We start from the raw sequence: 22,990 nt of genomic DNA, 5'->3' as shown, positions 1-22,990 counted from the left end.
ATTTAAAATTTAATTCTTCCCATGATATTTCATTATGAGTCTGTGCTGGTGTGTGCCAGGAAAATAATACCAGTGGATTTTGAACTAAAATTTTTAAGTGTAGACCTATATTTTTATAAACTACATTTTCTGATGGCAGGCATTTATATTTAGTTTTACATAAAACAATACTTGGAACTTTGTAGCATTAACCTTTCGTTCTTACCTACCAGTATAGCTATAAACTGATTTTTCTGTCAGTTTAAAGGGCAATGTGTATAACACTTAATTTGCAAAGCAAGTTTTACAATGCCTTTATCATTTGTGCCTTACAATATTTCTATTAAACAGGGCAGAGCAAGAATTTACCCTTCTGTTTTAGAAGCAAAACTAGAGACGTAGTCAGACCCTGTGGACTTACCTAAAGTAACACAGTTAGTGATGGAACCAAGCCTTCAAGTGAATTCTTATGACTAAATATCCCCCACCCCCAAAGTCTTAATAGTTAAGATTTAGAGATCACTAGAAAAGAACAATACATATTTTTTATTTTCTGAAAGTTTCAATGTTTATTAAATTCCTATAATGCCTCTTTTTTCAAGACTTTTTCTGGAATGTAATCTTTGAAGAGCCAGAACTTACTTTTTAGCACTTTGGATACTTTTATTTAATAACTACATTTGTTGCTTTTTTAAATACTGAAACAGTATGAATATGAAAATTATAAATACTAAAAAAAAAAAAAGAAAAGAAAGTTATAAATACTAAATATAGGTTGGGAAGGATAGTGTCTACTTCAAACATTCTACTGTTTTTTTCTCATTTTTGTTTTTGTTGTCTTTTTGTGTAAGTTTTTGGCCTGGTTTGGAAAACACAGTAGCCCTGTATTCTGCCATATATTTCTTACAGAAGTATGAAAATCGGGTAGTTGTAGGCTGGTTGGAGATCTACTGTGTGTATTCGTATATTGTTACTTTCTTTCCTTTGTCCCACCATCCTCAGTTTTGCTTTTCTTGCTTTGTCTATCTCTTTATTTTTCTGTTTCTCCCTTAATTTCTTCTATGTTACCTCTCAGATAGGATCTCTTAGAGTTTCCGAATTTTTTTTTTTTTTTTTTTTTTTGCAGTTTTATGCTGGGGCTGGACTTGAACCCCCCGCCTCTGGCATATGGGGCGGGTGCCCTTCTCCTTTGAGTCACAGGCACTGCCCCGAGTTGCTGAATCTTTTATGTAGAGTATTAGGTTTAAAAAATTGAAGATATGGTGAATATGATTTATTATAGTAAGAACGGGAACACACTAGGGACTTTTCATCTGAGAGTGTTTGTGAGAAAAGAGTAAATTTTTAGACAAAGTTGCATGTTACCTCCGCATATTACCAGAATTTCAGACTTTTTAGTTCATTATTAGATTCAGGAATTCTTGATTGGATATGAAGCTTCCATTTCATTGGATATGAAGCTTCCATTTCATTCTGTGCTGGTCAGATTTATATTTTCAACTTGTAAATACATTACCTTGCACAGAAATAAAATTGGGTACAAAAAGGTAAAAATTTCAGTTTTACAAAAAGAGCTGATAATGGGAATCTAGATCATTTGTTGTTGAGAAATTAGTAAGAGCTCGTGAACATTTATAGAACTTATAGGTTCCTTAAAATGCTTACATGTAAAAATGTGTTTAACCCCTTTGCTCTGTGTGGGAAGTCATTCTTTTTGATCCTGATTTATGCAAATTCCAAATAGGTTTGTATTTAAGTAAAAATTGCTTTAGATTAGTCTGAGTTAAACTGCATTAGTAATAGTCATGGTTTAAAGGAGAATTTTAAGCATTTTACTCCAGGATATTTATAAATTAAACCACCTACTCTAAAATTAAGTAATAGAGGTAATGGAACATATTTCAAGTAATTTTTCTCTGTCCTATTTGCACCAGGAAAAAACCCAGTGCCTTATTACTAGTGAACAGACAAGTGCTGATATTTTCATTCCTAGCATATGAAAAACTCAGTTTTTTACTTTTTAGTTTTCTTTTTTCTTTTTTGTCTTTTTTGCAGTTTTGGCCAGGAGTTTTATTTTTTCTTTTGTACTATTATTAAAAAGAAAAAAAAAAATTTCTGAATGTGCCTGAAAGGGAATTACTTTAAATACAGATAAGTTTTTTGTTTTTTTTTTTTTGTAGAGACAGAGTCTCACTTTGCCACACCCTCAGTAGAGTGCCATGGTGTCACAGGACTCACAGCAACCTCTATCTCTTGGGCTTAGGCGATTCCCTTGCCTCAGCCTCCCAAGTAGCAGGGACTACAGGCGCCCAACACAACGCCCGGCTGTTTTTTGGTTGCAGTTCAGCCGGGGCTGGGTTAGAACCCGCCACCCTCGGTGTATGGGGCCGGCGCCCTACTCACTGAGCCACAGGCGCCACCCTACAGATAAGTTTTTTATAAAGTAATTTCCATACTTATGTAAAAGTTTGATCTCTTGATACTATAGTAAAATAGAGCTCAGTTGTAAAGTGTATTACCTCATGTTTTTCTTCACTTGCAGATGAGAATTTAATCATTTAAAGTCAGGATAGTATTTAAAAAGTATCTATTGATATTATAGATATGTGCATGAGTATATGAAAGTTATGACAGAATTGTGTTATTAAAGCAACTATAGCCATTTGCATTTCAAGAAAATGTTCATCAAATGCAGATATTTGAACTACTGGGGTCTCATCAGTTGATTATGACCTAATCCTGCAATTTTATTTTTAATTAATCTTTATGTCTATAATAAACAAAAACTCGAGTTATTTCAGACATTCTATTTGCACACATTTAGGTAAATGCTTTTTTTGTAGCAGCGTTTTAGACTTACCTAAAAGAGGCTTCTGTGTGTTCCCACTTCCCCTCCCCAGCATACACATACCATTATTTGGATAGCTTAGTAACATTCTGTTGATCCCTGTCAAATAGTCAAAGTATGGAATTTTGGAGTTACTTCATTTGAAATTCTTTAGTTCAAATCACTGAGGACTCTATTTTTTAAAATCCCAAGTCTTATTACTTACTTTATCTCTAATATCTTTTAGTGACAGCGATGAGGAAAAGAAAGCAAGAAGAGGCCGATCTCCCAAAGGTGAATTCAAAGATGAAGAGGAGACTGTGACGACAAAGCATATTCATATCACACAGGCCACAGAGACTACCACAACCAGACACAAACGTACAGCAAATCCTTCCAAAACCATTGATCTTGGAGCAGCAGCACATTACACAGGGGACAAAAGTCCAGATCAGAATCCTTCAACCCATACACCTCAGTCTTCAGTTAAGGTGGGAATGGCAGGAGTTTACACATTATACATGGTTTTATTTTTATAAACTACTTTTAGCATCCTTGCATTTCTAGGCAGTCATATTAATTATATATCATCTGGCATGAATATTACTCAGAGTCATTAATAATAAGAAATCTCTTTGGGGGAAGAAACCTGTCCAATTGCTGAGTGGTTGTCTATGCACTTTCTATGAAAGTGGAAATGACACTCTTGATTCATTCAGGGAAGGTTATGAATCAGAAGCATCTCTTTCCTCCTTGACACCACTAGTTGTTATCAAGCATAAGTAGATTCACTAAGGAAAACATTGGGAGTACTTCCAAGTTTTAAGAAATGACAAAAGAGGGACTAAGAAGGTATATAGGGGAAATGATCTCATTTAACATAAGAGATGATGCCTCTAAAGGAAGGCTTATTTGCCTTGAGGTCATTGCTGATAAGTATCAGGGAGCACTGCCTCTATATCTTTGTTTTTATTTACCATAGAAATTACTTACTAGGTAGCTACCCGAACAGTGGTCTTTTAGACTGAAACCTGCCAAAGACGAAGATTTGTTCTAGAAGACTAAATTGTTATTTGTGTCATGTTTTTTTTTCTTTTTCTTTTTTTCTTAAGAGATAAGATCCTGATGTGTCACTGAGGCTAGAGTGCAGTGGCATGCTCATGGCTTACTGCAGCCTTGAACTCCTATGCTCAAAGTGATCCTAGTACCTCAGTTTCCCATTTGACCAGAACTATGGAAGTGTACTATCACACACAGCTAATTTTAAAGATTTTTTGTAGGGACCAAGTCTTGCTGTGTTGCCCATGTTGCTCTCAAACTCCTGGGTTCAAGCAGTCCTCTGGCCTTGGCCTCCTAGAGCTCTCTGATTATAGTTGTGAGCTGCCACACCCAGCCATAATGCAATCTTTCTAGTTTTAATGAAAATCTCAAAATTATAACTCAATTTTAGCTGTAAAGAGGGAAAATGGCTTTGTTATTTCTTTATGGTCTTAGATTTTCTCTCCTGTGGATACACTTAGCTTACGGATAGCAGAATGTGGTAGATAGTTATAATAATTAGAACCCAAATACGTAATGACTGTCATGGAGAACTCATTTAAGGTTGTATAAGGAAAATCATTCTAACTCTAATTTTTTAAAAAATAAATTGTGATTTGTATTTCATATCTTAAAGGATTTAAATTAGCAATTTGTAGTATAGTTTGAAAATATTTCACTCTACCATAAATATTTTATATATGTAGTATAAAGTTTTGTTTTTTATTGTGGAAGAAATATATCTAGAAGGCTGACATTTTTTAAAAGATAGCTACCTACTTTGGATCTCTTAGTATAGAGGTCTTTTTGGACCACAATGTAATATTTTAATCAAAGCTTAAGGTAACATGCCCAAGAATTTACAGTATTTTTCTGTCACCTAATAATTGAATTCTAACTTAACATGCATGTTTTGAACATTTAAGACATAGATATCCAGGGAGCTTAGTACTATGGAGAAGACAATAATATTATTACAAGTACACAGTTTAGTTTGGGAACTAAATATGAAATAGCCAGGCACGTTGGCTCATGCCTGTAATTCCAGCACTCTGGGAGGCTGAGGTGGGTGGATCACTTGAGCTCACAAGTTCGAGACAAGCCTGAGCAAAAGCAAGACTCCCATCTCTAAGAAACTAGCTGGGTATTGTAGTGGGTGCCTGTAGTCCCAGCTATTCCGGAGGCTGAGGCAAGAGGATCACTTTAGTGCAAGAGTTTATGAGGTTGGTGTAAGCTGTGACGCCATGGCACTTTACCAGGGGCAATAAATAGAGACTGTCTCAAAAAAAAAAAATACGAAATAGATGTCAAGGTGTATCATACAACACTAATACAGAAGTTAGAATTATGCTAATTTCTGTGGTATATAAACAAGAAGTATTACTAAAGTTTATGAAATTTTAGAGCTGGATAAGATCTTGGCCTTTAATCCAGTGGATCTCAATCCTTGGACTGGTTTGGGGAGTTCTCTTAAGGTGTTAACAGACCAGGGTCTCGCTCTGGGCAGTTATGAGTCAATATTTTGCATCCGGCTAAGACATGTTTATTTTTGAATGCTAGGGCATTTTTTTCTTAAATGATTCTGATAGAAAGCATAAAGATTTGAGTGGGATCTGAGAGGTATGCGAGTGAAATTCAGTAAGAAAAGAAATGAGTTAGGAGAAAAGACAATGGATGTTAGGCACTTTTATACCACTGGGAATAGGATGACTTAAAATTGCTTACTGGCTCTCCGTAATGACTCAAGATCAGTACTCTTTTTTTTTTTAACCCCTCTGGAAAACCAAATCTATCCTTACTAAGGTAATTATAGGTATTTGTGTCTACACTAGAAGTTAGAGATGGGTAGAGCTGATTTTGGAAAAAAATGATAGGAATGTTCCTAAGCTTATTAGTTATGTTGTTTTCAGACTTCAGTGCCTGGCAGCAAGTCATCTGGTGACCTTGTTGATCTGTTTGATGGCACCAGCCAGTCAACTGGTAAGCTTCTACTTTGGCTCTTTTCCTTTTAGTGATGTTGGTTTCAGTCATTTTTTTAAATGCCAGATAAAAGATATAATGAAAAATAAAATTATTTATTTACACTAGATTTATTTTTTACGTGAACTAAGTTAGCATTATTTGGGGAGGGAATTGCTTAATTGCCTAAAATAAGGGAGAAGAGTGCTTAAAAATTTGGTGATCTCTTCTCTTTCTCTCTCTCTTTTTCTCTTAATTTCTTTAGTACCCATGGCTTTTACCACTCTTTGGAACTGTTGTTATTTTTGTTTATCTTTTTATATATGCATTAATTTCTGTAAGTTATTCTTTAACAGAAATTATACTCTGTTTATACCTTTTTCTGAACCTCAGACCTAGCAAAACCTTGTTTGTGGTAGATAGTCAATAAATATTGGAGAATATTGGAGACATCACTAAAATACATATGTTTTAATGACTCCTTATATGTAACGTGTGCTTCCTCTCTAATTAACAAGAAGTGGTATTTTAAGGTATTACATACTTATGAAATTTTCCACAATCAAAGATTTTGGAGTCTATAGTTCCGATTTTTGCTTTCTTTAGATTAACTTGGAGAAACAACAAATTGCTCTAAAACTGCCTCATTTGCTTTTTTTATAAGCAGAATGTACTGCTGTGCACATTTTACTGTTTTTTCCTAAATCTTTATTCTGGGCAACATGGGCATACCTAAGTTCATTTAACTTTCCATTCATTTATTCATCAATTATTTGTGGAGCCAGGCTGTAGTTCAGGTGATTGTAAAACAGAACTCCTGCCTTCATGGAAAGGTCAAGTGGAGGAAGTAATCATTAATCAAGAATCAGAAATAGTTACTTATTTTTCAATATACGTAATGCTTTGGACTTCCTGTGAAAAGTGTATAACTACCTACCAAACATGTTTTAAGATGGTTACAGCAAAGGAAACAATATTTTCTTTTAGATGAGATTTGATGATTTCCAATATATAGTATTTAACACTTCATAAATTGTTTCCAAGAAAATTGGTATTTTTAGGGTTGTATTGGATGATTATGGAGTTCTAATAAACTACTGTGTTACATGTCAAAGCAGCTCAAGAAATACAGCTTCCATTTAAAGACAGTCTTTCCAAGCCTCATTTCACATTAAAATGTAGACAGTAAGATGGAGGTATAACTAATGTGCAAAGTAAATATGTTATTCTCACTTATGTGTGATTTTTCAAAGCTGAATTGTTTCTAAGCTTCTAAAATTAGCATTTTATGTCAATGATGAAAATAAGTTTTCATTGATAGTTTAGTACATTTAATGTAATATATAAGTCTCCTATTATTTTCTTTTTCTTGCCTAGCATAAAATTCTTGGACTGGGAGTGAACATAGGACATCTGGATTGACCTACTTTCTGAGACTCAATTTCTTTCCCTTTTTTCTATAACTGTAACTGTTTCTAAAATTATTCTGTAAACTTTATTGGTTTGTAATGCCTAAGGTTACGTACAACGACATTAGTTGTTTAACAGTTTCTGTGATGTCTTTTTGTATGTTTAAGATTTGAACTGTAGAATTAACTGGTAGGCAGCTTGTAGTCATGTAATATAGACATGATGTCACAGAATATCAATTATTTTGGACTTACAGTATGAAATATTAAAGCACCCCTTTTGTGCATTGTGGAAAGTTCTAATGGAGCAATCAGAGAAGAATTAACTAGGAAAGTCAGATGATGTAACTTTTTTCCTCAGTGATCTCGAGATTGCTTTGAGCAAACAGAGAGAATTATTAAATACCAATATGCTTTCTTTACGTGGCAAGAAACCTTTGAGTGGTTTTTCTTCTCCAGTGCAAACAGTAGATTGACTAATTGATAGAAGTAGTAATTGTTATTACTATAATAATTGAGACAAAGTTTGAATGAAATCTGGAAGGTCTCTTGACTTAAGGTTTATTTTATCTTAATAAAAAGCAATTGAATGTGGACTGACATCAAAAGTGGTTTTAAAGTTGTCTTCTATTTGAAACAGTGTATTTAACTAAAGTTTTTTTAGATCTCCCTCCAGTCAGAACATAAATTAGTTACCCCCAATCTCTTTAAATTTCTTAATGATATATTTTAAATTAAATTCAGCAGTGAAAGAAAATTAGATATTAAATCAGTAGCACCTACACATGAGAAGTGTAAGAATCCACCACATTAACATTGCTATTTGGTATCTCATTTGGGTGTCATTTACCAGATGTGCCCATATTTATAATAGTACCATCCTGTGAGTACTATGAACATGAACTGTAAAGCTAAGCAGATACTGCGTCTGTACCACTCAACAGATAAATACATCCTCTTAGAAAATGCTCAGATTTTCTTCTTTTGTGTTTGGGTTAGTACATTTTTCTTATTAGCGTCTTCAAAAGTATATATGATAAAATCTTTCTGAAATATCTTACCAAGTTTAAAAATACATATGTGAATACCAGAGAAAAGAGTGCTTAGGCAAAAAAATATACATATGGGAAAACTAATCATTTATCAAGATTTACTTCAGACTATCTCGATAAATGTCCCATTGTTGGTGATATTCTTTTAAAATCTATACTCAAATGCTGTTTTGGTGGCTTTTACATGTACTACATTTCTAAATAAACATTTTAAGAAATGAGTAACAATTTAAAGTACAGTTGTGCGCTGCGTAATGGTGTTTCGGTGAAGGATAGACCACCTATGTAGCCATAATCCTATTAGAATCTAATACTGTACTTTTTTACCTTTTTTATGTTTAGTTAATGTTCAGATACAGAAATACTTCCTATTTTGACACAGTTGCTTACAGTATTTAGTACAGTAACATGCTGTAGCCTAGGCTATGCTATATAGGTGTGTAGTAGGCTATGCTATCTAGGTTTGTGTAAGTACACTCGTGTTGTTCTTACAATGACAAAATCACCTTGTGTATCTCTCAGAACTTATCCTCATCATTAAGGGATGCATGACTATATTTGGAAAAGAAGCCAATTAGTAATAGAATGCCAAAAGCTATTTTGTTTCTTTTTTTAGTATATCTCACTCCTCTAAAAAGAAGTCCAAGTTGCCTCCTTTGTCTCTTTGTAATTAAGAAATTTAGGAAAAAAAACAAAAAGAAATTTAGGTTTAATTATCATACTATTATACAAGATATTTCTAGTAAAATAAAGGAAGAAAAGTACACCATAATCAGTGCAAATAAAAAGACTTTATTTGCAATATATTTTGAATTCTTTTTTTAAGTTAAAAAAACATTTGAAAGAATTAAGGTATATTAATCCACAATGTTTATTATATTTATATTAAAACCTGTTACTTTGTACCCATCACTCTCTTGTTGAAGATATTTACATAACTAAGGTGGAACAGTATATTTATATAAATATGTAAATATTCACCTTGATATATCCTCAGTATACCAAATTATATATCAGAATTGGATGGGAGTGTCTCTAGTTTTAAGCCAAATTTACTAAAAATAAAAATTTTTAAATATATTCTCCTTTTCACTTATGAAAAGTAAAGCATGAAAAAAAAGTAAAGCATGCTCAAATAGGTGTAAAAAAATTCATAGACATACAAATTATTTTAGTGAATATTCTTTTTTAAATACATTTGCTGCATATTCAGTCAATACATTAAGTATTTATTATGTGGCAAGTCTTTTTCAGTCTTTTGGGTAGGGGCTTTTCTTTTCTTTTCTTAACTTTTTTTTTTTTTTTTGGTAACTTTTCACCCCAAATCTCATGACCATTTGCTTATGAGAACTGGTATTATTTTTCAAAAGTTTTTACTCCTTTATAATCTTATAACCTATACTATAATTTTTTTAACCAATCAGTCCTTTGTTTTCTAGAGATTAGGTTTTGGATTTTTTCCAAATTTTTCTCTGTTATAAAGTAGCATAACAGCACCCTTATAAACCTCCCACTTTGGTAAGGAGAAGATAGTATTTCATCTTATTCTGCAACTGATTGATGACTGAGTTTGAACTTTTCATATTTTTTATAGATTAGTTGCGAATTGTCTATTCATGCCCTTTGTCCATTTATTTCTATTGAGGGTATTCATCCTTACTAATTTTTCAAACCTCTTATATATTACAGATGGTAATTCTTTACCATGTATTTATAAATTTTTTGCACTTTATATTTCATTAATTTTATTTATATTAGAATTCTTCTTGCAAAATTCAGGGTTTTTGTTAATGTAATCTGTATTAAATTCTTTGTTGAAGAAATTTTTCATTTGTAGTTTAAGCACTGTCTAGGTTAGCTATATTTTCTTGTTCACAGTATTGCTTTGGAAAATACATGTTCCCAGCTGGTGATTGTACATAACCTCCTTGCTGCCCTGAAAAGGCAGATGGAAATGGTTCATTTATAATGATAGCTCTCATGTGGGAATCTTGAAGGATAGCTGTTGTGAAAATTAGCAGTCTTCCGAAGCATGTAGCAATTTTTGGTAGACTCTTTTATTTACATTCCCTTAGAAATTAGCTCATAAAATGCATAAGTATAGAAAATTTCTTTGGAATTTGTTATGAATATCATACATAAGAGATATGGATAGTCCTAGGAGAGCAAAACTTTTCCTAAATAAAATAAAATTAATTTAAATTTTTGAGACAGTTTTCAAAGCTGATGGTCACATTGTATAAAGTACTTTAAAAAATTAGAGAAAAAAATTAAATCCATTTCAAGAAAGGTGGCTTTTATTTGTAAAATAGCTATGTGTTAGGTTTCTGTTCTTCAGTCTGAATATTCTTAAATTAGATATTTTAAAATCAAACTCCCTGTAGTATGGATAAAGAGGAGTGCATATTTGCTGTAGATAAATTATGAACATCATGCAATTTCAGTTTAGGTGGTAGGAGAGTTGGAGCAGCAAAATCACCAAATTGGATATTTATTTGAAATGTTAAATTTAGGATACTTCAAAAAACAAAAGTTTTTAACCCATTTTGAAGACGTGATCTACAATATTCAGTGCTTTTATTCCCAACATGAATTTCTTTGTAGTCTAGACTGGATAAGAATTGAAAATCTTGGGCGGCTCCTGTGGCTCAAAGGAGTAGGGTGCTGGCCCCATATGCTGAAGGTGGCAGGTTCAAACCCAGCCCCGGCCAAAAACTGCAAATAAATAACTAAATAAATAAATAAATAAAAAGAATTGAAAATCTCTAACTTGTTCGGCATAAAAAATTACATATTGATGTTTATTCACTGCTTGGGTGAAGCAAATTAAAATAATCCCCGGTTTTCAAATCTCTTAATGTTATAGTTAATTAACTATTAATATCATTCTATTACTCAACATTATATTTTGGCCAATATTTTTAAAACAGACATTATAGAAAACAGCTTATGAATATTAGTAACTATTAGCAACATTCCAGCAACATTCATTTCCTTGCTAGATTTTTATTAATATTCGTGCTTGTTTATATATTTTAAAATGATAGTTCATTGATCTTCTCTGCTCCCTGTCACATTTTATCACAATACATGTACTTAACGGAAGAAAAGCCAAATTACTGGGGTATTATTACCTTTTGAGATGAAGTAAAAATTTGATTCATAAGCTGTAGTATTGGTAGAATTGGAGAACTGTTGCTATGGTTGGCATTAGTTCTCAGGTGAGTGAGGATATATGTATATGTGAACATGTTCATCTATAATATGGTAAAGAATGAGGAATTATGCCTGCTGATAGCTGACTATATAGTAAATGTGCATTAAAAAGAAATACCAGGTACACATGTATGAGGAACTGATTTGTTCCTTTTATTACTGCTGGCCATTTATTAAGAATGGGCGATGGTTCTCGTTTAATTAACCCAGTTAAGTGTAGCAGATGGGGCAGAATGTCTTGCAGTGATAAGGCAATTCAGAAATGGCACCAGATGTTGGAAGCTGTCCCTAGTGGTGTTTGAGTGCAGCCCAGATGTTCCAGTCCCACCTGGCTAGTTTCTAAGCACTGCAGGCTAAGCATCTGTGATGTAACCTATATAATGTTCGCATAACACTAAAAGCACCATAATTGAACTGCTACTGTAGACTTCTAAGGTGGTGACTCTTAAGAGGTGAAATCTTTAAGGACAGACAAAAAATAAGGACACCTATTTAAGGTTTTATAGATCTTTGGCTATTTCATTGATAATTGAGTTGGAGAAAATGGAATATTAAAGCTTGTTCTGTTATTCAAATTCTAAACAAAAGTAAATCTTCTTACCTATGTAGGATTTACAAATACAAATGTAAAAATGTGATGTTAGACACAGAAAATAATTTGTAGACTTAACGATTTGGATCTAACCCCTTTAAAGACGTCAGTCTAGAAGTAGCAGGAAGCTATTAGTTTTCCATGCATTTAACATACAAATGCTGTATTTATTCTTTTATGGAGTAAACAATAGAAAAATAGTCCCCCTAAGTCATCACGTTGATTTTTCTCCCCATGTCTGTTTAAATTGATTGTTTTACAAATCAACTTAAAAGTTTTTCCTCTACTTTTACTTTTAAACAGAAAATCTGTCCCGTTTTATTTATCTCTTGCTTTCTAATTCTTTTTTTGTTGTTTATTTACTGTGTATTTGGTTTATTCTGTGCCTTTTTTGAGGAAGTTATAAATATCTTGACATTTTCTTTCAAAAATACCACTTCATATATCTCCTTAAAGGGATATCCTCCTTTATAATCATAATATAATTATACTTGAGATTTATTATTAAAAGAATGTCTAGTATACAGACTATATTCAGATTTCTCCAGTGTCTCAATTCTGTCAGGGTAGCACTTAAAAATCTCAAGTCTTATCAAGGATTATGCCTTTCATTTATTCGTCTTGTGAATATCTTATTCCACAGCAAATTTTACTCATTGGTATCCATTAAAAATTCTTATAAAGAATATAATTGGATAAACTGTACATGGGTCACTACAAAAGTTTTAAAACAGACTGTGGTATGGTCTATTATTTCATTTCCAAGAAGCAGAGTTGACAAAGAATCAAATCAGCATCCTTTCTGATTTGCCGGTGCAAGTTTCAATGTGCTCAGAGTGATTTCCACGATGCGACATAGATGTCTGTGGCTTCAGGTGGCAGGTGCGGTGCTGCAGGGAGCACTGTCGGCAGTCCCCGCTCCGTCAGAGAACTGGCTTAGCTCACTGCCACATAGCATGGCACGCAGAGGATGTGCACGTGGGGCAGGGAGATCACACTCAGTCTGGAACGTGGAGGTCACTGTGTGCAAGTAAATGTCATGGGCAGGAAGACCAAGTGTTCTGTCAGCACAGATGGCCCAAAGCAGACTCAACAAGGGCAAAATCCTTACAGATTTTGTTTCTTGATTTTTATCTATTTCAAAACTTTCATAATGGCTCACATAAATCCATGTCATATTTGTGAAATATTAGGGAGAGCTAACAGTAACTTTAACTACAGATGTAGTGTCATTTGTTTTATTAGATACAGAGCTAGAGATCTAAGTCTGTAGTAGCTTACAGGTGTACAGTGACATGAAAATCTAGGTCAATAAGCTTTTGTGAGGTGCATAGGACTTCTAATGTTGGTTATTTTTTGCGCATGCTAAAATGGCTTCCTGAAATTGTTACAATTGTTTTCTAGTTTTAACAGTTTAACTTTTTCCTCATTTTTAACTTTTCTAGGAGGATCAACTGATTTATTTGGGGGATTTGCTGACTTTGGCTCAGCTGCTGCGTCAGGCAATAATTTCCCTTCCCAAGGTACGATGCGATTTGATTAGCCAGAAAGTGGAAGGTTATCAAAACAACAAAACTCAATGCCCCTCAAACTGGCTTTTTAAATCTTTCTCCCTATAGAATTTATAATTCATAATTCCTAAAGAATTTATTCACAATGTAGTTTATTAGCCAACTGTCTTAAATGTATTAAATGAGTTAATATGGTTGCCAACGACACAGGTGCAATCTAAAGAAAATTGTATTCATAAATGACTTTTCTTTAGCTTTTGGAAGTGGAGGATGTTAATAAATAGAAATAACCTCAATTTAGTAGCAAGAATATTAATGGTTTATGTTTAGTTTTTGGCTTATGTGATTTTCATGAATGAAAGTTAGGGACATTGGAATTGAGAAAACTATCTTACTAAAATTTATTCCTTTGCAATTTAGATATCTTGAGAGCATTGTTTTTCCTGAAAAATAGCTTCATTTTGACATACCTTAAAATAGTGAGCATTTAAGCCTCAGACAAAACTTTCTCACTCTTAGATTAGAATAGAAATTTTTTAAAAATACTAACATCCAAGCAGAGTGTAGACTTAAACATCAAAGATTGAGGTGAAGGATTTATCTTTTTTCCTTTCTTAATTAATATTTTTTACCTTATTACCTCTGCCATATACTATAGAAGCTGTTTAACTTTATGAAAATACTTTTCACTATTCTTTATGAGGGTAAAGCAATGTCTATAGAAGAATGTAGAATAGGGCTAAAGTTCATTATTAATTTTTTTTTCATTTTTAGACTGTAGTTTTTTAAAATTTAGCTATGAGAATCTGAATTAGTGTTTTTTTCATTTAAAATAAAATCTATTGCTGTTATATTAATCTAGATTAAAATTTATATTTAGTAATGTCTGCTTTAGGTTTGTAAGGAGCTAGGAAAAAAGATGCAAAGCTTTTAATGTGGTTAGAGGTAATTTTGACAGCCTACTTTTATAAATTCCAAGTATTTCCCAGAAACCAGAATTGTTGAGTAATTAACTGCTTCATTTTGAAAGTATGATTATGCCTTCTAAGGGTTGATAACTAACTTTAGGCAAATCAAAATGGAAGATAAACATTGCCCTAATTTTACAGACTCCCTGTGTAATTCTCAAGAGTTTTTATGTGTGTAAAGTTGCCTACTATGCAAATAATTTGAATATGTTAATGTTGCCTAAATAATACATCTCTCCATCTGTATGCATGTGATTAATATAACCTGATCACCATTATACAGAGGGTTGAAACTGTTGCTACCGTGATTAATCATTGCTAAACAATATATGCTCTACTAGAAATCTCTTCCTCCCATGATTAATCATCTCAGATGCTAAGTTTTCAGATGGTGTAACACATTTTGCCACAGTTTCCATTCATATTCTGCTTAATAGATCAAGCAAGTAGAAAATCAGCATGAAGTTTACCTTTATCCAGCAGCCTTACTTAAATTAATTTAAATTGTTTGAGATACAGAACTAACTGTAAAACTCCTCCTTGAGCCACAGGTGCTGCCCCATAAAACTCCTAATGTACTCTCTTTTGTAAAAAAGATCAAAAGTAGGTTTTAGTAAAACCCTGAGGTAATGAATATTAGACTAATTTTTATATTAAATTGTTCATGGAGCTTGGGGTTTCTAAGTGAATTAATTTTCCTTTTTGAGGGTGCTTACATTTTAATATGGTAATGGAAGAATATAATTTTAAAGACTTCATGTTATTCTCTTTTGATATTTAGCATAAGAAGACACTGTATTGCAGCAGTTGGTTACCTTTTAGGCTAGACAAAATGTATTTTCAAGTTGTAAACAAACATGGAGTGCAAAGAGATGGTGTTAATTAACTTGGAAATCAATACTATTTGCTTTCAGATGATAGTTTTTTTTGGTAGCTCTTTACCTTTTGCTTTTTCAACTTCCATTTATTCATATTTATCTGTTTGTTTCTTAAGCAAAGGTTTATTTACTTAGATATGGGTATAGTCTAGCAAAAATTTTTTTACAAAGTATCACTTGCCTTTATAATCATTGGGTTCCTCATGGTTAATATTACGTATACAAAATATATAGAAGCTTGACTTACACTTTTTTGTGGCATACCTAAAGGAAAGAAGAGTGTAATGCTGTGGCTCTCACCTGGGTTTTCTCAATTAATTCAAAGTAACAATAACAAACCTTACGTGGTACTTGCTACGTATTATATTATTTAATTTTCACAACTTAAATTTTAAAAGTTAGGTACAGAGGTTAAATAATTTGCTTATGCTTACAAAACTAGCATCGTGGCTCATGCCTGTAATCCTAGCACTTGGGAGGCTGAGGTGGGTGAATTACCTGAGCTCATGGGTTTGAGACCAGCCTAACACAGAGCAAGACCTCGTTTCTAAAAATAGCTGGGAGTTGTGGCGAGCGCCTGTAGTCCTAGCTACTCCGGAGACTGAGGCAAGAGAATAACTTGAGCCCAAGAGTTTGAGGTTGTTGTGAGCTATGATGCCATGACAATGCTAAGGGCAATAAAGTGAGAGTCTGTCTCCCAAAAAAAAAAAAAAAACAAACCCAAAAAACAACAGGCTGGTCACAGTGGCTCATGCCTGTAATCCTAGCACTTGAGAGGCCGAGACAGGTGGATCGCCTGTGCTCACAGGGTCAAGACCAGCCTGAGCAAGATGAGACCTCGTCTCTAAGAATAGCCAGGCGTGGTGGCAGGCGCCTGTAGTACCAGCTACTTGGGAGGTTGAGGCAAGAGAATCACTTAAGCCCAGGAGTTTGCAGTTGCTGTGAGCTATGATGTCACTGCACTCTGCCAAGGGCAACAAATGAGACTCTGTCTCAAAAAAACAAAACTAGTAAGATATAAAATCTATACTTTAAATCAGTACAAACTCTGGATTAATTATCAATTTTTATATTGAATGCATGTAATATAAAATATAATCGCAATTATACCTTAAAGTATAATGATAGGCTTTTGTTTCTCTTTTGGTTTTTTTCATTTTCAGTTTACTTTACCTTTTCAATGTATATATATTGAACAGTCTTAGTTGAAGCAACCAGTGTACTACGGTTATGCCATGACTATAGCCATTGTGTTGTAAAGGGAAGCATGGCCAAAATCAGCAAGAGCTCCTTAACCCTACTCTTAATTTTATTAGGTCTTTTCCTCCATGCTTTTCTGTTTTGTTTTGTTTTGTTTTTTTTAAATAACTTTAACCTTGTGATTTAGGGGTTCTAAAAATTATATGAGATAGTATAAGTTGTAATTTGATTTCTCCTAAACCAAATAATGAATGAACTAAATGAGTTGAATTCTCTAATTTTACTGAGTTTCTTCTTACATGAGGATTCTGGAGCTCTCAGCAAAAAATTTAACTAGTTTAGAGTTTCCTCTTTGCTTTTCAGAGTCTCAGGCTAGATCATATTTATTCAGGTGGAAGCATATTTGATGTACAAGCTTGGCTGAAGGGAAGTTTTTATGGTAATTTCTGTGTGTTACCTACAGACCTGCCAAGAGATGGGTTTTACTTTATAATTAAGAAGGTTGTTTTTCCCTTTGTCAACTTCTTAAGCTGTGTAATATTCATGAGAAAGAATAATGTCCAGATGGAAATTGTACCTGCAGATGTTAATCTGGGTCGACTCAGATCAACTCTGATTTGTTTCAGTTCATAGATTATTATATTTATTTTGTGCATTTCAGAATGTTTCTTACTCTCTGTCTTTAGTAACAGCAACAAGTGGGAATGGAGACTTTGGTGACTGGAGTGCCTTCAACCAAGCCCCATCAGGCCCTGTTGCTTCCAGTGGCGAGCTCTTTGGCAGTGCCTCACAGTCAGCTCTAGAACTTGTTAGTAGCTCACAACCAACTTTAGGCCCAACTGCAGCTGCCTCAAATTCTTCAGACCTATTTGATCTTATGGGCTCATCCCAGGCAACTATGACATCTTCCCAGAGTATGAATTTCTCTATGATGAGCACTAATGCTGTAGGGCTTGGTTTGCCCGTGTCAAGATCACAAGTAAGTTGTCTGCTTCCCTTGGAAATTGTGGTTCATAACTTTCAGGTGCCCTAACTCATCTGATGATAGACAAGCATAAAACAGAAAGTAAGCAAGCAAGCCATGTGTGTACCACTTTAGCACTTTGCATTTACTTTATTCTCTTTCCACCAGGGTAGTCATTTTGAGTTTTAGAAGGCAACGCTTGCCATTTTGTAGTCACTGTAAAGCCAAGTACAGTGCCTTATACAGTGGAGGGATATGCTGAAAATTTATTTAATTGTAAAAAATTGGTGTTAGTTTTTTTTTTTTTTTTTTATTGTTGGGGATTCATGGAGGGTACAATAAGCCAGGTTACACTGATTGCATTTTTTAGGTAAAGTCCCTCTTGCAATCATGTCTGGTATTTAATAGTTTTTAAAAATTGTTTTAAAGAAAAGGAATAGAGATATTGCTTTACCCATGTTAACCATTTCACTCAGTAAAGTTTCTGGTTATATCCCAAGAAATGTCACTCATTGGTTGTAAACAGTTGTTGATACAGAAAATCATTCTTTCAAATGGTAAATGTTCTTCCCCTTTATGGGCGTACTCTGCATTATGTAGGCTATTCTTTGTACTATTATTTTCATAAAGGAGAACAACTAAAATGGGAGTTCTTTATTCATTTTTTTATAGCTAAGTCCAGATTACCTAATACTAATTTAGAATTAGAACAAGTGCAGGGTTGGAAAATATGTTTCAAAATGTACCAGGAACTTGCTATTTTTGACTCAGGATACTGAGAATATTTATTGATGATGATAATTACTCATTTTAATATGTAGATTCTGTTCTTTGAGGTGTTAGGATGAAGGAAGAGAAGAAAGAAGCAGAAAGGTGACTGCTTTATATAACAGAAATTAGGCCTAACCTGCAATTTAAGCTTTCTAAAGCCATTTTACTTTATTTGTGGTCTTAATTGTAGCTGTTGGTTTCTTTGCATTGCTGCATTTGTAGCTACTCTTCCTGTTTCTATTCCTTTTTTCTGTCCTTTTCACAGTCATTCTTTGTAACCACCAGGAACCTCTGCTTCTTTCTTCTGAATTTCTTTTTTCCCCTTACTTGGTTCATCAAGTTCCACTAATATTGCTCACATTAGGCAGAAGTGTGCACAGAGCAGGGAAATGTCAGTCAGGGTATGTGAAATATAATCTGCTATTTGATAGTTTGCCCTTCTATAATTTGAGAAGTCATATCCCGAATTTTGTTTTGTAAGAATAAATTTCCATTTGTCTGTCTTCTAAAACCTGTACCAAATTGATGTTGGTAGTTTGGGCATTTGCCAGGAGTGGTGGCTTCAAGACTTTGGGTGGTGGGAGAATTATTATTAGTGTAGAAACGTCGTTGATATTTTCCATCTCAAACCTGATTGGGACTTCAGAGGAAGCTCTTTGGGAAGCTTATGACTCAGAATATTAAAGATTTTAACATAGAACATTTGTTGTTCTTTTTGGTCTTGAAAGTTCATTACTCTGATTAATTTGCCATGTAAATCTTTATGGAACAGATGCTTAATTTTTAGAGCATTTTTCTATTTTTCAGCCTTTGCAAAATGTTAGCACAGTGCTGCAGAAGCCTAATCCTCTCTATAATCAGAATACAGATATGGTCCAGAAATCAGTCAGCAAAACCCTGCCCTCTACTTGGTCTGACCCCAGTGTGAACATCAGCCTAGACAACTTACTACCTGGTATGCAGCCTTCCAAACCCCAGCAGCCATCGCTCAATACAATGATTCAGCAACAGAGTAAGTTACCTTAAGACATCCCACTTTTTTTGTGTATCGTAATCTTTTGCCCTGGTGCCAGCGCTACTACAGCCTATGGGGTAAAATACTTACTATAAATTGTAAATAACTATTAACTAAACGTATGTTTACTTATGATCTTTTCACATAATACTTTATATCCTTCCTGGCACATTGAATTACTTTGTGAGCTACCCTTGACATGGTAACATTTATTGTATTGTGAGTTTTGGGGCTGCGATTAATAAAATAAGAATAGGGCGGCGCCTGTGGCTCAGCGGGTGGGGCGCCGGTCCCATATGCCGGAGGTGGCGGGTTCAAACCCAGCCCCGGCCAAAAAAAAAAATATATATATATAAAATAAAATAAGAATATTTGCCATAGCAAGTTTTTAAACATACGGTAAAGAAACAAAAAGCATCCAAATTCCACAGGTGAGGGGTAATTAATACATTTTTATTTCCATCTTCTCTAAGCATATTTTTAATACTTATCGTCCTGTCTCAATTATTTTGTTTCTTGCTGTTCTTATTCAACATTAAATCATGAGGCCAGGTGGCGGTAACTCATGCCTGTAATCCTAGCACTTGGGAGAATAAGGCTTGAGGTCAGATGTTTTAGACCATACTGAGCAAGAATGAGATCCCATCTCTACTGAAAATAGAAAAAATTATCTGGGCATGGTGGTATGCGTCTGTAGTCTCAGCTACTTGGGGCGGGGGGGTGGGAGGAACTGAGGGAGAAGGATCACTTGAGGCCAGGAATTTGAGGTTGCAGTGAAGTAGATTGTGTCAGTGCACTTTAGCCTGGGCGGCACAGTAAAACTATCTGTCTGAAAAACAAACAAACAAAACATTACATTGTGATCCTTTCTCCTGTGTTGGGTATTCTTAGAAAAAAGTGATTTTTAGATCTTCATAGTTACCTATCATATCAGCGTATAATTCCTCTTGCCAGTTATTTAAGTTGTTTCCAGCTTTTTGTTATTATTCTGCATAAATAACTTCAGGATTTTTTTTTTTTTAGGATTTTTAAATAAAACTTTGTACTTACGTTTTTTTCTTAATGTGTAATGTTCTAAAAATAATAGTGAATCAAACGATGTAAACTTTTTAAAGGCTTTTGATACATACCAGCTCTTGACAGCTTGTTAGGTAGGGTTTAACAATTGAATTTGGAAGAATATTTTATTTATTTATTTATTTTTTATAATATTGTCCCAGACTCTTTCAGAACTTTATTTATTTATTTATGCAGTTTTTGGCTGGGGCTGGGTTTGAACCCACCACCTCCGGTATATGGGACTGGTGCCCTACTCCTTTGAGCCACAGACGCCAACCTGTAAGAATATTTTAAGTGGGCTCATGTTTTTACCCTTACCCTCTCTTAACTGCTTCTGCATCTCTGGAAAACCAGAGCCAAGAGCCACTGAATATTTCTCAAGAGTCACCAGTGCAAATTAATTGACTTCTCTTATAAAATCACTATATAGGAATTTTACTGGGGCTAAAAGTATTGATAGGAAAATTATATTAGTTTTCTGTTCTATAAATCTAAGGACTCATTGTGGTAAAGTTGTCTGTTTTCTTCTGTTAGATATGCAACAGCCTATGAATGTGATAACTCAAAGTTTTGGCGCCGTGAACCTCAGTTCTCCATCGAACATGCTTCCTGTCCGGCCCCAAACTAACACTTTGATGGGAGGACCCATGCCTATGAGCATGCCCAATGTGATGACTGGCACCATGGGAATGGCCCCTCTTGGAAATACTCCGATGATGAACCAGAGCTTGATGGGCATGAACATGAACATAGGGATGTCAGCTGCTGGGATGGGCTTGACAGGCACAATGGGAATGGGCATGCCCAACATAGCCATGACTTCTGGAACTGTGCAACCCAAGCAAGATGCCTTTGCAAATTTTGCCAGCTTTAGCAAATAAGAGATTATTAAGAAGCAGATTGAATGAAGAATTTTTAGTGTGCAGATAGGAGATATTGGGATGAAAAATGCTAATCAACTCCCCTTTTATCAATTAATTAAAATAAACCTACATAAAGAACCCCAAAGTCTGTTTTATAAAAAATGAACTATATTTCAGGCAGGCAAGAGAGCTTCAGATGAGGCAGTCAGAATTATTTTTTCCTTTGAGGATAAGACCACAATGAGGTGGTGAGATCATTCAAGCCTTTATAAATTGAAGAACCAATTTAACACCATAATTTGTGGGAAGACTGAAATAGGGCTGAATAAATGTGTTTGAATCTCTAATTTTATACTTTCTTTTCCTGAGGAACTTGATTTTTCTGTCCCTGAATTGCCTTGTCATAATTGGGTCTGTTCCTTTTACTACCACTCTTTTGAGTCCATATATGATGAAATCATTAAAGTTGGATGATCAGTTTTTTATAAAAATATATATTTTTGTCCAAAAAAGGCATACATATGTGATTATGGCTAAATCAAAGGTAACTGGAATGTATATACTTTTGCTAATGTTCCAGCAACACTGCTATTGTAACTATCCAAATTTTTATTGTAACAAAAGTTCTTTAAACAATTGGTGATAGCTATGGGACTTTCCCCATGTCTTCTGCTATAGTTATCCTGTGCAAAACTAGGAAAAAAATATGGTTTTTTTGTTTGTTTGTTTGTTTTTCAGGACTGCTCTATGGTTTCCTTTAAAAGAGAAAAAGCCTCCAGTATTTTTGTTTGTTTTCAGCAGTCATTATTTACAATTTGCAGTGATTAACTTGGCAAGGCTTCCTTCCGTGTTTCTCCCTGTAGCCATCATTTAATAAGTCAGGAACAGTCAAAAGAGAAAAATATTTATTTTATTATTTTTTGTTTGGTGTCTAAAAAGGTAAAAATCCATTAAAACCTTAAGTTAAATATAAATGTTAGAACTCAATGTTCACTTTTAGATTTTATACAGTATTCTGTTTTGGTTTCGAGTGTATATAATATGGCATTAGCAGTATGGTTCCAATAGAGAGGAGTTAAATATATATTATTAAAGGAGACCTGTAGCAGTCAAAGATTTTATTGATTTAATGACAAATAAAGGAAATTAATTAAAATGTTTTTGTTTTTCTGCTGTAATTCTGCATTAAGCTCACATGAAAATCATGATTCTAGAGTTTGGAATGCAAAATTAATTGTTTCTCCCTCAAGCTGGGAATATTTTTCAAAAATAAATACTATAATATAGATATCAAATTACCACCTCCCCACTTTATGTTGAAAATTTTTTTATTAAATTGATAAAACTTTGTTTCTGTTGTATTCATAATGTTCTGTTATACATAACATTAAAATGTTCATTAAAATCAATGTTGAACTGCTTTTTCTTTCATTCTGTTAGACATTTGAGACCATTTGGGGAAAATATAATTATGATTTGGGCAAAGTAATTTTTATAAATAATTTACAATTATTTAATGACTTCTCTATTCTTTCCTATCAGACTCTACTGTTAAGAATTAAAAATGAAGCAGCAGAGATATTCTGACCTGCTCTATTCTTGCTAATGTTCCATCTACAACATTTCTAATTAGGCAGGAATTCATGTACTTCAGCTAAGTGGTAATGAAAAGTGATTCATTTGCTGAAT

The 22,990-nt window shown here is 33.8% G+C and overlaps 1 protein-coding gene across 3 annotated transcripts in view; it reads left to right on the top strand.

Moving 5' to 3' along the window:
- Positions 1 to 22,710, top strand: part of CLINT1 (clathrin interactor 1) — a 71,515-nt gene extending 48,805 nt beyond the window's left edge. Inside the window, exons 7-12 of one of the 3 annotated variants that reach the window (XM_053566597.1) lie at positions 3,054 to 3,297; positions 5,755 to 5,824; positions 13,518 to 13,595; positions 17,316 to 17,608; positions 19,172 to 19,376; positions 20,973 to 22,710. In XM_053566597.1, coding sequence (XP_053422572.1) covers positions 3,054 to 3,297; positions 5,755 to 5,824; positions 13,518 to 13,595; positions 17,316 to 17,608; positions 19,172 to 19,376; positions 20,973 to 21,319 — 1,237 coding nt within the window. In that variant the 3' untranslated portion in view covers positions 21,320 to 22,710. The remainder of the gene's footprint in view (positions 1 to 3,053; positions 3,298 to 5,754; positions 5,825 to 13,517; positions 13,596 to 17,315; positions 17,609 to 19,171; positions 19,377 to 20,972) is intronic. The other 2 variants (XM_053566598.1, XM_053566599.1) reach the window with 2 other exon arrangements.
- The last annotated feature ends 280 nt before the right edge of the window (positions 22,711 to 22,990 follow it).

Source organism: Nycticebus coucang, chromosome 17 (assembly GCF_027406575.1).
Source record: "Nycticebus coucang isolate mNycCou1 chromosome 17, mNycCou1.pri, whole genome shotgun sequence".
Taxonomy (NCBI): domain Eukaryota; kingdom Metazoa; phylum Chordata; class Mammalia; order Primates; family Lorisidae; genus Nycticebus; species Nycticebus coucang.
Note: the sequence above shows the minus strand (reverse complement) of the source record. Positions and strands in the feature narration are given on the sequence as shown.